The sequence below is a fragment of the Triturus cristatus genome, chromosome 3_2, assembly GCF_964204655.1.
Source record: "Triturus cristatus chromosome 3_2, aTriCri1.1, whole genome shotgun sequence".
In the NCBI taxonomy this organism is placed as follows: domain Eukaryota; kingdom Metazoa; phylum Chordata; class Amphibia; order Caudata; family Salamandridae; genus Triturus; species Triturus cristatus.
In genome coordinates this window covers 824,899,330-824,914,544 of record NC_140584.1, presented here as the reverse complement: position 1 = coordinate 824,914,544, position 15,215 = coordinate 824,899,330, and the positions used below count along the sequence as shown (strand labels likewise).

Sequence of the window (15,215 nt, the reverse complement as noted above, 5' to 3'; positions counted from 1 at the left end):
TGGTTTCTCCGTTCTCAAGCAGGGTTCTGATGTCATCGGTGGCAGCGATCAGGGCAGTTTCGGTGCTGTGGTTGCTGCGGAACCCGGACTGGGATTGGTCCAGGATGTTGTTTTCTTCGAGGAAGCTGGTCAGTTGTTTGGTGACGGCCTTTTCGATGACCTTCGCTGGGAACGGGAGCAGGGATATGGGTCGGAAGTTTTTAAGGTCCTTGGGGTCCACCTTGGGTTTCTTGAGTAAGGCGTTGATCTCTGCGTGCTTCCAGCTCTTTGGGAAAGTCACTGTCTCGAAGGAGCTGTTGATGGTTTTCCAGAGGTGAGGTGCGATGGTGCTGCTGGCTTTGTTGAAGATGTGGTGTGGGCAGGGGTCTTCCGGGGATCCGGAGTGGACAGTGTTCATGAACTTGATGGTGTCGTTGATGTTGGTCCAGGTCAGCAGGCGGTTGGTGCAGGTGGTGGTCATGGGGGTGGGGGTCTTGGTGGTTGCTAGGGTGGTGACGGCGTTGAAGCTGTTGTGTATGTCTGCGATCTTGCGATGGAAGAAGGTGGCCAGCGAGTCGCACAGGTCTTGAGACGGTGGGATGTCGTTGGTGTTGGAGCTGGGGTTGGAGAGTTCCTTCACAATGCTGAAGAGCTCTTTGCTGTTGTGTGCGTTGTTGTCTAGGCGGTCTTTGAAGGAGGTCCTTTTGGTGGATCTGATGAGCTGTGTAGCTTTCCGGTGTTTGTTCACGGGTCCAGTATTTTTTTTATGTTTCCGCAGGTTCGCTTGGAGGCCTGGAGGTCTTCGGTGAACCATCTGGCTCTCTTGCTGGTGCGGGTGTTGGGGGATTTCTTGAGCGGGGCGAGGGCGTTGGCGCAGTCGTCGATCCACTGTCTGAGGATATGCGCTGCGGCGTCGGGGTCGGTCGGGTCTGCGGGTGGGCTCTGGGCGAGGGCGGTGGTAAGCTGGTCCTTGGTGACCTTGCTCCAGTTGCGGCGAGGCATCTGTTGGGTGTGGTGGGTTTCTGGAAGGTGAAGTGGATGCAGCGGTGGTCAGTCCAGTGGAGTTCGGTGGTGTGGTTGAAGTAGACGTGGGTGCTTGCTGAGAAGATGGGGTCAAGCGTGTGGCCGGCGGAGTGGGTGGGTGTTGTGACGAGTTGTCTGAGTCCAAGGTTGGCGAAGTTGTCGATCAAGCTGGAAGTTGGAGTTGTTGTTGTTCTCGAGGTGGAAGTTCAGGTCCCCGAGGAGGATGTAGTCCGTGGAGGCGAGGGCGTGTGTGCTGATGAAGTCGGCGATGGTGTCGCTGAACTGCGGTCGGGGTCCGGGTGGTCTGTAGACGAGGGTGCCTCTGAGGGTGGTGTTGGGGTCGGTGTGGATCTGGAAGTGCAGGTGTTCAGCGGTGCTGAGGGTGTCGTCGGTGTTGATTGATACTTTGAGAGTGTTCCTGTGGACGATGGCGATTCCTCCTCCTACTCCGTTGGTGCGGTCCTTGTGAGTGATCTTATAGCCTTCTGGGATGGCTATGGCAACGTTGGGTGCCGAGGAGGGGTTCAGCCAGGTCTCCGTCAGGAAGGCGAAGTCAGGGGCGTTGGTGTCGAGTAGGTCCCAGAGTTCAACGGCGTGTTTGTGGGTGGAGTGAGTGTTGAGCAGGATGCATCTGAGGAAGTTGAGTTCTTCGGTGGGCGGGTTGGAGGGTCGGATGCTGGTGAAGCTGCAGTTTCGGCAGGAGAAGGGTCCTTGGGTGCGCCTCGGGTGGCCAGGCAGCAGGTGCGTGATCGTCCGTCGTTGAGTGCGTGGAGGGTGTTAGTCGTAGTGGTGGCGGGCGTCGTGGCGTTCGCGGGGGCCAGGGGTCCTGGCGCGGTCCAGGCGTGGACGGGCGCAGACGGGCTTGCCTTAGGCGCGCCTTTGGCGCGCCAGTGGCCGGCATATATGGGGAGGTGGGAGGGAGGAGGAGGTGGGAGGAGGGGGCAGCGAATGGGCAGTCAGGGGGGCGGGAGCGGTGCGGGACGACGAAGGGCACAGAGGCAAAAGGCACAAAAAACAGAGGGGCAGCGAAGGTAAAAAATAATTCTGAAATGCGGGGGCAGCGAGCGGAGCAGAAGGCAAAGCGGGCACAGGGTTACCGGTGCAGCGAGGGAACAGAGAGCAAAACTGGCAGAGGGACACGGGGGCAGCGAGGGGAACAGAGGGAAAAAATGGGCACAGAGCAATTTCAGGCAGCGGGGGAGGACCGAGAACAGCAGTTACGGATACAACAATGTTGGAAAAAGGCAGTACAAGCAATGCAGTGAGACCAACCTACCTACGGCAGCTGGGCAGACACACAGGCGGCGCTGCGCGGAGGGGGAGCGACCTACCAAGTAGGGTCAATGGTCGCTCCTATCCTGCATGCATGTGACTGTTCTTAACTACAGATCAGCATTTTTATTTTTGCAATTATAGGACTCTCCTTTGATATCTCTGTTGTGAGCTGTTTCTTATCAGTTATTTTTATTCAGCCGATATTTGACACGGGAACTCCTTATCTTCTTGATATGATGATATTTGGAATGTCATTTTTATACGTGAATGTTGGTAGTTTCTACACCTCTACATATGTCTTTTTTGTGATTTAGATAGAATTTTTTTATTGTGTGCTTGTGTTTTATAATTCTTAAGTTATTTCCTAAAAAAATAGTTGTGATTGACTGACAAATAATATATAGCATTGAAATAAGGTAAGAGAGTGATTTTGTTTTCTATCCATGGTAGAGTGGTTTATCAGTAGACGAGGGCACCTCTTGCCAATGTAGATTTCATGGTTATTTGTGAATTCTGGCTAGAAGACAAACATCTACCCCAAAAATAATTTTGAGCTTTAAAGTAATGTTTTTTTGGGAACTGAAAAAAAATGCAGGACAAATTCTAAAACACTTCATAAAAATGGATATTATACGGTAACACCTGGTAGAAAATATAATGTTAAAACAGGGCAAAAGTGGGTTTATGAATAATACATTTTGTTACCTGAATCATATTGACTATTCAAAGTGCTTCTGGGCATAGCTGATTGTAGTAACGCATTCAGCATCTTCTTAAACAATAAACTCATAAACAAATTGGAACAAATCTGTTTACATATGACAGTCATTGTTAGGATTAAGGCCTTTCTTCTGGTAACAGTTGACCGAGATGATGATTACTTAAGAAGCTTTACATTTGAAGAAAGGTTTGTATAATAGCCCTTGAGGGCCAGTGCTAGGACTTGAATTATCTAATATGTTTATAAGTAAAGAGGAGGATGGAATCCATACTCTTGTAAAATGAGCTGATGACTAAACATAATGGAAGACTTAAATGCCACCTTAGGAGAGCAGAGACAAACTTTAGGAGGGACTTTAGAGAGGCTGGATATCTCGGCCATTGGAAATTATATGAGACTTAACATGAATACATGTAAATTCATACAGGTAGGCAGTGGTAATAACAAACATAAATGCGAAATGGGTAGCATGTAGTTGGATTAAGGTGAAGATAAAATAACATAGAAAAAGAGTGCACAACAACAAACTAGATGCACATAAGGAGCCAACATGACTCTTGACTATAGTGAACAGAGAGGTAATATTTCAACTTTACAGTGTATGTGCGTCAGCATTGAGAATGTTATACTCTGATTGATGCGTAAAAATGCAGAGGCAGACCTGAGAAACATAATACAATTATTTAAGAACGTGCATTTTTAATTTTAAAAATATCACATTGTGGGCATGACAATACAGTTTATATGTATATTTAAAGGTAATTACGCAAACGGAAAGGATTGGTTTGTTGGTCGTCATCAATAATAATACAAGAGCAAATAGTTTACAACTCAAAAAACATGAATTCAGACTAGATCTGAGGATACATTCTAGACTTGTGAAAGTAGGTTGGTAGTTGATTTCTACAAGCCTTCCAAGTTAAGCATGATAAAATATGTTGTCATATCTGTCCATTTCTGCATCATTGGCTAGGTTAAGACATGATGATTATAAAATGCTGTCCTCTGGTTGCATATAATATATGGTTGTGTATTTTCTTTGTTTCACCAACTCAGTAATATGAATTGGAACAATTAACCTTTTTTAAGAATTCCATAATACTGCATTTTGAAAGTTGATGTTCCTATTATCCCTTATTAGGAGAGAATTGCAAAAGCTCACGGCTCCCAGTGTGGCTTCTGCACCCCTGGGATGGTGATGTCCATGTACACACTGCTGAGGAACCATCCGGAGCCCACCATGCAGCAGATAAATGAAGCTCTTGCCGGTACGTTGTCCACATGAATTACTGTGACCAGGCTATGTAAACCAAATACAACCAGTATATGCTCTGCAAGTTTGTGAGCCTTTCACTCTGAGTAGCAGATGTGCGTAGCCCTTATGGTTGTTTCACATGCATGTTGGGTGAGATTGCAGTGTTCTTATTTTGCAGTGGTTTTAGCAGGATTTTGCCCCTTCCAGTTTGTTGTATGAATGTTTGGAGAGCACTTGTGGTAATTTTTATTCAGAGGGCACTTGTGGTATATGAGTTTATGACTTTTGCACTCTTGATAGTCACTGATATGTATACCAGTGCGTGGAGAAGTGTTTCTGTGTCTTGCGTGTTTTAGTAGCGGTTAAGATTTATGGTAATTTTATGTGAATAATGCAGCACTGATGTCACAGCATGCTTTACTATCTAGTATGGTTTGTTATCCAGTAGAGGTTGGAGAACATGCTTCTATTGCTTTTCCATGGTGAATACCAAGTAAACATTTAATTTATGTATGTATTGTCATTTTGTGTTTGCTGCAGTATGTCCCTGATAAAGGGTCTGTATCCCGAAATGCATTGGGGTTTTTGAAGGTTGCTCGTTAATGTAATGCCAAGATTCATGCAACTACAGCATTTCTGAATGAGAATGGAATATGATGACGAGATGCATATATACAATCATTTATGGATGTCTATGGATGATTATGAACTTTCCATTTAAAGACATTTTTGAAAAAAATCAAGATAAGAATCTGTGGGGAATTATTTAAAAGAGATTTAGCCTACGGGTGATATGAAATACAGTGCGCCTTGAGACCAGTGGCGGCCGGCACGGCTCGCGGGTGGTGCGGTGGGTGGGCGGTCTGCGGGGTAGGGGGGAGGTGAGGCACTATTTAAAATAAAATTAAAAAATACATTTACCTTGCCACCGGATCCTGCATCTCCGCTCCTGCTCTCCTCCGTCTCGGACTCCTGGATGCACAGCCAGGCTCCCCTGACCAATCACAATGCTGCAATGCAGTGTTGTTATTGGTCTGAGAGCTGTGGTTTGGTGCTCAGCCAGGGACTGGGGGCCTGGGCATGTTCCCCATGCAGGCTGTACTACAGGCTGTACTGCACCCTGCATGGAGAACAGGGAAAGTGCGCATGACTGTTTTGGGTAGCCCGAGAGGGCTGGCCAAACAGTCATTGTGCATTAAGAAAAGTTCTACCACTCCCCCCCTGCTCTGCAACTCTGCCCTGCCCCATCATGCAAAGCTGCTGCAGCAGGGGGACGAAATTAAATTATAGTAACATTATGTTATTATCATTTTATTCTTTCATTTTTTTTACAGTTTCAGGCAGTGGGGCAATGCTCCTCTGCCTTTGCCGAGGAGCCGCCACTGCTTGGGACTGATATGCATGTTCGAACTATCAGCTAGCTGTTGTTCACTGGACAGAGAACACACCAAGGCTGCACGGAGACATTTAATTCTGTTTAAAATTGATTGATGGAGTGCATATTCCAGATAAGCAATTTGTTAAGAAACCCTTAGCCAGTTTTTTAAAGGTATACATGTATTTCGTTTAATGCTCATGTTCCTGTTGGGTCAAAGGATAGAATTCACCATGTGGTATCTTTGCATCGGGAACTAGATCTATGGATCAATCATACGTACGCGCCGCAATAGAGCAGAGTATGCTTCCTTTTTGCTTATCTTAAATTTCGGAATAAACTTCTTAAATTTGACTAGGACTTTCAGTCAGGCTTAAAATAATAAATAAACCCAAGAGGTGTGGACATGAGTCTTTTGGAAAACAATTGCTTTTATAGTGCCTGACGTAAAATGTATGTTTCCGATTTACAGAAAGATTAACCATGATATTTCAAGAACAATATCGAAATTTGGCATATCGATCAAATCAAAACTAATAGTTTTACAATGTTCCAAACGCGTTTCCAATTCTACGTTCCCTCCATGCTGCGCGCAGCCTGGCTTCCTACAGCGCCCGGGCACCCTCTGGGAGCACCTTCCCTCAAGGACCACTATACACAACAGAAGGGGAAACTTCCCTTTTCGTGCCAGGCCTTGCTCCAGGAGCCCAGCAAATCAATTAAATGTTATAGGGGCGGCTTCTTTTAAGAGCAGAGTGTTTCAAGAGGCCCACAGCAGGCAGGGTGAAACAAAACACGTGGGATTGTGTTTCAGGCTGCAAAGAGAGGGTGTGGATGTGGCAATATACCAGTGCTGCTGACTCTGGAACTGGGCAAACAGGTTCCAGGCTTGATGCTCAATAAAGCTCTCCAATACTTTCTGTTAAATCTTGCTCAAAAACTGAAAAACAAGAAAAAATTAAACTTTCACCTTAAAGAATACGCAAATACTTTTTAGCCTATCCTCCTCCTTGTTCATCATCACAAATGAGGGCACCTTCAACCACGCAAATTCAGGCTTTGCACTGTACAAAACAACTCGGTTTGTTTTCATAGCCTATGAAGTTGCTCCATTTATAATTATAACCTAAGCCACACATAGGAGACACATGACCCCTGACTTTCCTTAGTACACTAATAGCATTGCCACTGGGGGTGGGGGCCGGGAACGTTTCTCAGTTCATGTTTAAAAACTCTTACTTTTAGAAAATAAAACTGAAAAGTTTCATCTTTCTTTTTTAAATGCAGCCTGTTTTCCTTTCAGAAAACCTGCTTTATTGAAAAAGCAGTCACAGACATGGTGGGCACCATCCCTGTAAGTGCCAACCATTCCCAATGAGGTCGCAAATTGCGCTTGCCTCATAAATATAACAAGCATTTGCAATGCAATCAGTCTCGCCTTTGGGACCTTTATGTATTTAGCTATGCAGCACATTAGCCTGGGTGCTGAAACATCTACTGTTCTTTAACATGGAGGGAAAGTAAGCACCAAACTGCATGACACGCCAGGTATGGGAACACATGGAGAGAAATATTGCATTTCAGCGGGAAATGTGTGCTTACCAGAATATTGTATAAACTATGCAAGTATGCGCAGTGGAGTAATGCAAAAACTGCCACAGTGGCTGGCCTTGTGCGCTTTGAAATGCTCTATTACGAAACAAGATTTACAGAACGATACTCCCACCTCACCACTTCTGAAGCTGTGACAAACAAAGTAGTGTCGCAAATTGCTTTATGATGAGATCCTGAAACTTCCCTGTAAAGCAGTTATTAATCCCATCAGGTTTTTACCAATGTTATTAGGGCTACATGCTTTTAAAATAACCACTGCCAACTTCCACAATGTGATTTAAAATGTGCTACTCTGTCATTTAAAATAAAAAAAGTCCTCAGGGTATGAACCACAAAACCTTTAGCTAGAGGTCTTTACATCCCATCAAAGTTTTGTACAATGCTGTGGGCCATGCCCATTTCGTAAATCATATTCACCACTAACGTTTCAGAAGAAGCATGGGGGGGACAGGCACGAATATGACCCCAAATAACAGACGACGAGACATATGTTTGATACTTTCAATGACTGGGTGCGGAAGATATCCCAGTTGCCTTGGTGTAGGTGACTATTTAAGACCAGGAGCATTTTGGCTAAAATTTTAGGATTTTTTTCTAAATGTGGCATTTGGGCCCTCTCCTTAAAATATCATACAAAACAATTATGGCACACAAGCACTTCATGTGATGGGACTCGCTGCGCCTCTGCTTAGATCGAAATGTGTGCCTTAGTACGTCTGAGCCCCACTTCCCTCTGGAAAACGTTAAACTTTACACCTATTTAGCACATAAGACTAGGGGGTTTAAACTAAAGTGTTGCTTCCCGCTTTCTGAATTTTTTTAATACGGGAATCCTGAAAGGCTTTGTACGACACAATGAAATGCAAGTAAAACATGGACTCCGTGAAACTTTGAGCACCTATTGACACTTAGTGAGAATACCAGTTCCGATCAACTTCACCAGCCAGTCTCCTCCCCCTTCCCCGCCAAGGCGTAATTAGTAAGGAGTGCACCTCGCCCTGACCTCCGCCCGCCTCCCTCCTCTACTAAAGCGCAGCAGAGATGTTAAGTCAATCCAGGTTACGTGTGAGTTTTTTTTCTAGGTTTTCACATTGCATTTTGTAACTTTTACTTGTCATTTCCAAAATGTATGGAGCCGCAGAGTGCAAAGAAAAATAACTGCCACCAATGTCAAAGTAAATGGAATAGCCCGAGCATGTTCAGCGTTAAACTACAGTGCAGATCAGCAATGTGCCCGCTCTCACCTAAATACAGGGGCGGGCGTTGGTTCATTGCGTTCCCCAGGATGACAGAAGGCTAGCCCATGAAGCCGCACCACACCGAATTCCTATTCACTATGCCCGGCGGGGGCAACCGCTTCGCCTCGTCCGCCACCATCCCCACTATAGCTTCCGTCTAACCTCAGATGAAGGACATCACTGGGGAGGCGCAAGGACGACATGCTGCTTGTGCTTCACCCAAAGCCGCGAATTCCCCTGTGCAGGCAGCAACGGTAAAGACCTTTGAAAGCCGAGAAGGAGGCGGCCATCTTGGAACATTAATGTTTTCATTAATTTCTAAATGTGGCTGCTAACTCGGAGAATCCCTATGTGCTATAACGAGAGTAAATTTCTTGTTATTTTACAGTTTTCTGTTGGTTGAAAATCGTGTTTCAAATAAGCTCATACTCATCACTATAATATCACGCGCTTACTTTGAAGTACAACAATAAATAAATCACGCTTGCCTCAGTATGCACCGTGTTTTCCAAAACATGTAGACACAACTTGCCAAACATAATTTCTGCTTCAAAACACACTCGGCACTAGCTGTCAATATGATGCGTTTGCCTCAAGCTCCAAAAACGAATTCCATGCCTGGATACACAGTCGGCACCAGCTGAAACGTTTGAAGTGTGTTAATATCACCCACTATACGTGCTGTGAAACACACTCAGCAGAGGCGGTAAGATTTTTACTCTAACAATATCACGCGCTTAACTCCAACAAAAAACAAGTGATATGTCCCTCCGATGACCCGCCCTCCCTCCCGCACAGGCGCCTGCAGAGCCCCCACTGCTCCTCAGTCTGCTTTCACTTTTGTCCTTTACGAAAGCTTTCTTGTCTTTATGGGGCCATATGTTTGAAACACATGGTCCCATAAAGATAAGAAAAGCTTTAACCACAGACGTAAAGGAACCGAGCCAGTCCAACTGGGACGGCTCTAAAAGAGAAAAGTGTACGTCGCTAGATGCTCTTTTCCAATGGCTGCCCACCGTTTAGCATGAACGGTGATGCCAGCCAATGGAAAAGAGGGGCGGGGCTTAAAGCCCACTAGAAAAATCTCCTCTAACTCATTAAATCTCACAAGCAAGACTGCGCATGTCTGCGCAGTCTACGCCAGGCGAGACCTAAAAAGGAGGCACGCAATTTGTGTCCCCATTGGGAATCGCAAACAGTGTCTGATGCACTGTTGTGCATTCAGTTTAGCAAGTCGAAATTCGGCGCAATTTCGGACTCGCTAAACTGAATAGTCACACATCTGGCCCACAGTGGTATGTAAAAAAGTACAGTGATCAATGCAACAAGAGAAAAAAGTGATAAATACATGTTATGAAATGAACTGTGGCAGCAGTTTCCTGATAGATGGGTTAGTAGTGGTTTAAGAGATGGTCTTACTTTTGTGCCCCATAAAGCACCAAATATATGGTTAAAAGCATACAGGTTAGATTAAATGTTGTCAACAATTGTTTTGTCTTTTTTCAGAACTCAAAAGAAGGTCTTCCTCCGAACATCGTATTTTCTGGGGAAATTGCTTATATTAATAGCACTTGTGGCATACCTACATTCTGTCGTCTTTAAAATATAAAGCTGGCCCTCTCCATCGATAACGCTCTTCATGGTTTAGCTGTAATATTATGGCCCAAAAAACTGCTTAGAGGTAGGACACGTACTGGTTTGTGGGACATGTCCTGGTAGTGAATTCGAGCGAATTTTGTTTTGCAATATTGGAAGGCTATCTGGATCATAGGAAAGCATGGGAGTTAATTTATAACATCTTATAAATATAACTTCCCATTGGGACCAGATAGGAAAATAAAGTTTAGTATGCCTAAACTCAGAATCTTAAGATGCATATTTTAGTAAAGGTGATTTTTGGGTCTCGCCTGACCCAGCGCTTGGTGCTGCTCTGGCGAGACCTTAAGTGAGGGCTTCAAAAAATGCTACCGCCGGCTACAGCTTGCAGTGCATGTGCGCTGGCGTGCGCAAGCTGTGGCCGGCGGTAGCATTTTTCCCCCCAGGTTTTTAGCCAGCTTGCTAGAACGCGCACAAAGCACGCGCGCTTGCGCACTCATGCCTTGCGTGTTTTAGCGCGTCATCGCGATCACTTTCGCTTTCACAGCGATCGTGATCTCGATGACTTTCATGGCCAATGCTTGTTTTTCCTTGTCTGTGGTTTTCAAATATATAAACACACACTGCCATAAACAAACATACCTTGTTGACTAGTCCTTCATTAACTTTTAAGGGCATGTATGTGATCCAGTGATTTTAATCCTCCTAATAAATTATAACACAGAGAGGACTCTGGTGGAAACTTTACTGTTCCTGTGTCATCATCCGCAAACTCCTAGAAGTGATGCATGAGATTATTTCTCAAATTGTGTGCCATCTGTTCGGATTTGTATTTCAAAGGCTTCGCGTTCACGTTCACTTTGTGGCCACGTGGCCGGGCACTGTTTTCTGTAATTGCTTTTGTCCTGCCTGCTGCCTGACACACGTAATGGCCTGTACCTTTTAATGCACACACCTGCACCTTTAAATTGCCGCTTCCTCTTGGATTTGTAGGCAGGTCCCAGGTGACGCTCATTCTCTCCTGCCTCCAATAGACGACCCGGGCTGCAGCAATGATGCCGTCTTGATCAAAGTTGGGCCCCTGGTAAGTGTAGACTTCCTCCTCCGCACGAGTGCCCTGGCTGCAGCTATAATGCCAGTCTTTATTCGCAGGTGGGTGCCGCCCATTGTCTCACGAAGGTACCAGGCCGCAGCAGTGATACCGGTCTTCACACTCCATGGGTGGGCCCTTGGGGTAACGCTCACCCGCCCATTGTCTCACCTCTGGTCAGTGCTCGAGGCCCGCATTGGTGATTTCAATCCACTGCCTCTCTTGACACGATCACCTCCTGCCCAACGGTGTGCTCAAGCCAGATGCCCCATGAGCACTCTCCTCAAGCTGCCCTAGGTTGCGTCGGCGACTTTGCTGATCTTCTTCTTTGGCAAAGGTACAGCTTCTTGTCTCAAGGTCTCTGCGGTGATAGTCACAAAATGGTACTGGCCACAGTTGCCCCCCGCCTTTAATAGGGTTACATGACCTGGGGTGCATTTTAAAATCCTGCGAGGGAACCTGCATTGTGCTGCCTTTTTTGTGTGTGAGTGAAGCTTGCACTGCTGTGTGTGTGTTTGTGTGTGTGTGAAGCTTGCACTGCTGGGTGTGCAGCTTGCACTGCTGTGTGTGTTAAGCTTGCACTGCTGCTACCCAAGCTGCATCCAGTCAGTGTCTCTGCGAGGGAACCTGCATTGTGCTGCCTGTTGTGCGTGTGTGCGTGAGGGAAGCTTGCACTGCTCTGTGTGTGTGTGTGTGTGTGTGTGTGTGAGAAACTTACACTGCTGGGTGTGCAGCTTGCACTGCTGTGTGTGTGTGTGTGAAGCTTGCACTGCTGCTGTCCATACTGCATTTAGTCAGCGTACATAGCATACAGTGCTAATGCACTTTCTTTTTAAAAAGAGCATTAGCCCTCGATGCTTCATGTGTCCATAAATGTTTCCTGAAGCAAGCATGTATTCCTGAATCACACTGCATGACCCAGTATGTAGTAATTGTATAGCTCTCCAATCCCTGGCAGCACAGCACCCAGGATAATGTGTTGCATGGCTAAAGGCTTGGAAGGTCCCAAAGGTGTGACCTATTGGCTATGCCAATGCTTGTTACAATCTGTGTTTGAAATACCACTTTTAGAAAGAAGGTATTTTCTTGCTTAGCCATCCTGTGTGCCTCTGTTAGGATGTGGATTGACTGTCTGGCCTTGGAGTTACAGGGGATGGGGATGTGCAGTGGCTCCCGAGAGTCTGATGTGTCAGGGCTGGGCTGAATAGACCTGGTCTGCATTTAGAGTAGTGGGTGGAGATTTACTTGCACCTGAATGGCCCTGGTCTGCCTTCCACAATGCTGTCTCCACCCCCTGCCAGGAAGCTGGGCCAGAGAGGACAGAAGTGGTTTGGACTAAGCACAGACACTCTCTGCCTGAGAGGACAAAGGATTTTGAGGTATAAATATTGGGGCCCAGACCCCAGAAATTTGAAACTCTTTTGGAACCAAGACGACTGCCAAGAAGAAGAGCTGGAGAAGCTGTGAGGAAAGACTATCACTTTGCTGTGTGCTTTGTTGTGTTGGCCTGCAGTAGCTGCTTCTGTCTTGGGCAGTGAAAGGATTGGACTGAACTTTCTGTAACTTCCTTTTTGAGAGTTTCTCCAAGGGCTTGAGGTAGAGCTTGCCCCCTGTTCAGGAAGTCTCAAGAACAGCAAATACTTCACGTTCTTCTGCTATCAGCAAAGGGGGCTGTTTGTTTTGTGCTGCAACAGAAGAAAAGCAACCGACGCCGTCGACGATGCCGCTGCCGACTCCTTGTCCTGAGGGCAATGCCGCACCGCAACCCTGGTCTCACCAACGATGCCAGCTGATGCCACCACAGAGCCGCTGCTTGCACCGCGACCTGTGGGCACTGCACTCCGTACCGCCTCGATTCACACCGCTGCCCTGGTATCCCCGAAACCACCGCTCCAAGACGACATAGACGCCGCTGCTTGCACCGTGGTTTGAGGACACCGCTCGTAAGTTACACGACGCACCATCCTCATCCCATACCACAGCCTTGGCCTACTGACACCGGCACCATTGACTCCAATTCGTCAGCCGACGACAGCGCTTCAGCAACGACGACGCTGGTGTTTGCACCGTGACCTTCCAGCACCGCAATGAGCCCCGCATCACTTCGCTCCACAGCCCTGGTCTCACCTACGCTGCTGAATGACCGTCACCAAGCCGCTTCCTACACTGTGACCTGAGGGCGCCGAACACCGCATTGCTGCACCTCACACTGCAGTCCCGACTCCTGCTGACACCGGTGCTCCCAACTTCAACCGCGAGGAGTTCGATCTGCAACGCGTGTGACTTCAAGGGCCCGACGTCTCCTGCATCGACCTCCAGAACCAATGCCTGCGGACACCGGCCTTTCGGGGCTCATTGGGAGGTCACTGACGCCCTGCATTTCTAAAGGTACTGTTTTGCGTGCCTTTCCAACACCATAGCTGACCAGCGATGCCGCGGTTAGCCAGAACTGTTTGGATTTGTTATTCACGACGCTGTTATAGCCTCAGACGGAGCTATCGACTTCAAGGAATTGTATTTCAATTCTATTTTGATTACTGAAGACTTCGAAGTACTGTATTGTGGATTTTTATCATTTTGGTCTTGTTTAGAGTATATAAAAATATTGGATATTTTTCTAAACTGGTGTGGTGTCCTTTTGTAGTGTTTTCACTGTGTTACTGTTGGTTATGTGCAAATGCTTTACACACTGCCTCTAAATAAGCCTAACTGCTCGTGCCAAGCTACCAAGGGATGATCAGGGGTTATTTTAGGAGTGTAACTCCCTTACCCTGACTTGAAGGAAGGGTCCCTACTTGGACAAAGGTGCAAACCCTTGCCAACTAGAGACCTCCATTTCTAACACTTACTATGAAACTGAATCAATTCCTTTAACAGGTTCAGGTTTATCTTGCCTCCTAGCAGGGCTATCATGCTATTTTGCAACCTCTATATCCATGAAGTAACCAGAGTCAAGCAATGCTGCACACTCTAAAGGTCTACATGAAGGAGCTAATGTGATTTTGAGTAGGACATGAGCTATGGTTTTAGCAGAGACTTGAATCTAAGAGCCACCCAATCGTGGTCTACCATTTAAGACCATGCATACATGTTTCCCTCCAGCTGGAGGCACATTCTCACAATGTGTCCTGCTTTACTGCAATAAGTACATAAGCCACTCTTCCTTTAGCAACATTTTTCTTCGGGGAATAGTATTATGAACATTCCCAGTTTGCATGGGTTCCTCACAGTGTGTTGCTACAACTGATTCCACAGGAGTGCTAGGAATCCAGCAGCACGCTATCTTTAATATTTCAGAGTCGAGCGGGTTTGGGAGGTTAACTACCAAAACAAGCATTGGCATAGCCAATAGGTCTCGCCTTTGGGACCTTATAAGTGTTTAGCCATGCAACAGTTGCATAACTAAATACTTATAAGGTCCCAAAAGCGAGACCTATATTCTATGCACAGCGGCCATGCGGCCGCGAAAGTGAAAGTGATCACGATCAAACAGTGAAAGTAATCGCAGTCACGCAAGGGCGGCGCGCCCACGCACCTGCACTGTAGCTCCAGGCTGGCCTGGTAGCACTTTTTGGAGCCCTCTCAATAAGTCTCACCAGACCAGCGCATGCGCTGGGTCAGGCGAGACCTAAAAAGTGTGTCTTGAAGGTCTTCCTTTAGTACATGATAGTGCGTGACCACTGATGCCTCACCTGTCCATGCTGCTTCAGAGTTTGACTAAATAGAATGAAATAGGTAACAATATATTTGCACCCCTCCAATATGTCAAGAGACCGGCATGAGCTGCTTGACCAGTTTGTCTTCAATCAAATACTGCTTTGAATTGATCAATGCCCCATTATATTGCTGTAGCCTAGGACTTCTATTTACAAATTAAGGCAGTCACCCAGACAAAAGGGTCCTTCTTGAGGTATGACAAAAACAAAATACATTTTAGCGGCATCAGTAGTAAAGTGCTTAGTTTGGGACAAGAAATGTAAATTGCACTGCACTAAGAAAGATTGAAAAATTGAGGGTCTCCAGTGAACGTTTCTGGTGATGCCATGCCC

The 15,215-nt window shown here is 46.4% G+C and overlaps 1 protein-coding gene across 3 annotated transcripts in view; it reads left to right on the top strand.

Moving 5' to 3' along the window:
* Nucleotides 1-15,215, top strand: part of LOC146858231 (aldehyde oxidase-like) — a 623,555-nt gene that overhangs the window by 221,903 nt on the left and 386,437 nt on the right. For all 3 annotated transcript variants that reach the window (XM_085649038.1, XM_085649037.1, XM_085649036.1), the window contains exon 5: nt 4,140-4,266. In XM_085649038.1, the coding sequence (XP_085505164.1) occupies nt 4,140-4,266 (127 nt within the window). The remainder of the gene's footprint in view (nt 1-4,139; nt 4,267-15,215) is intronic.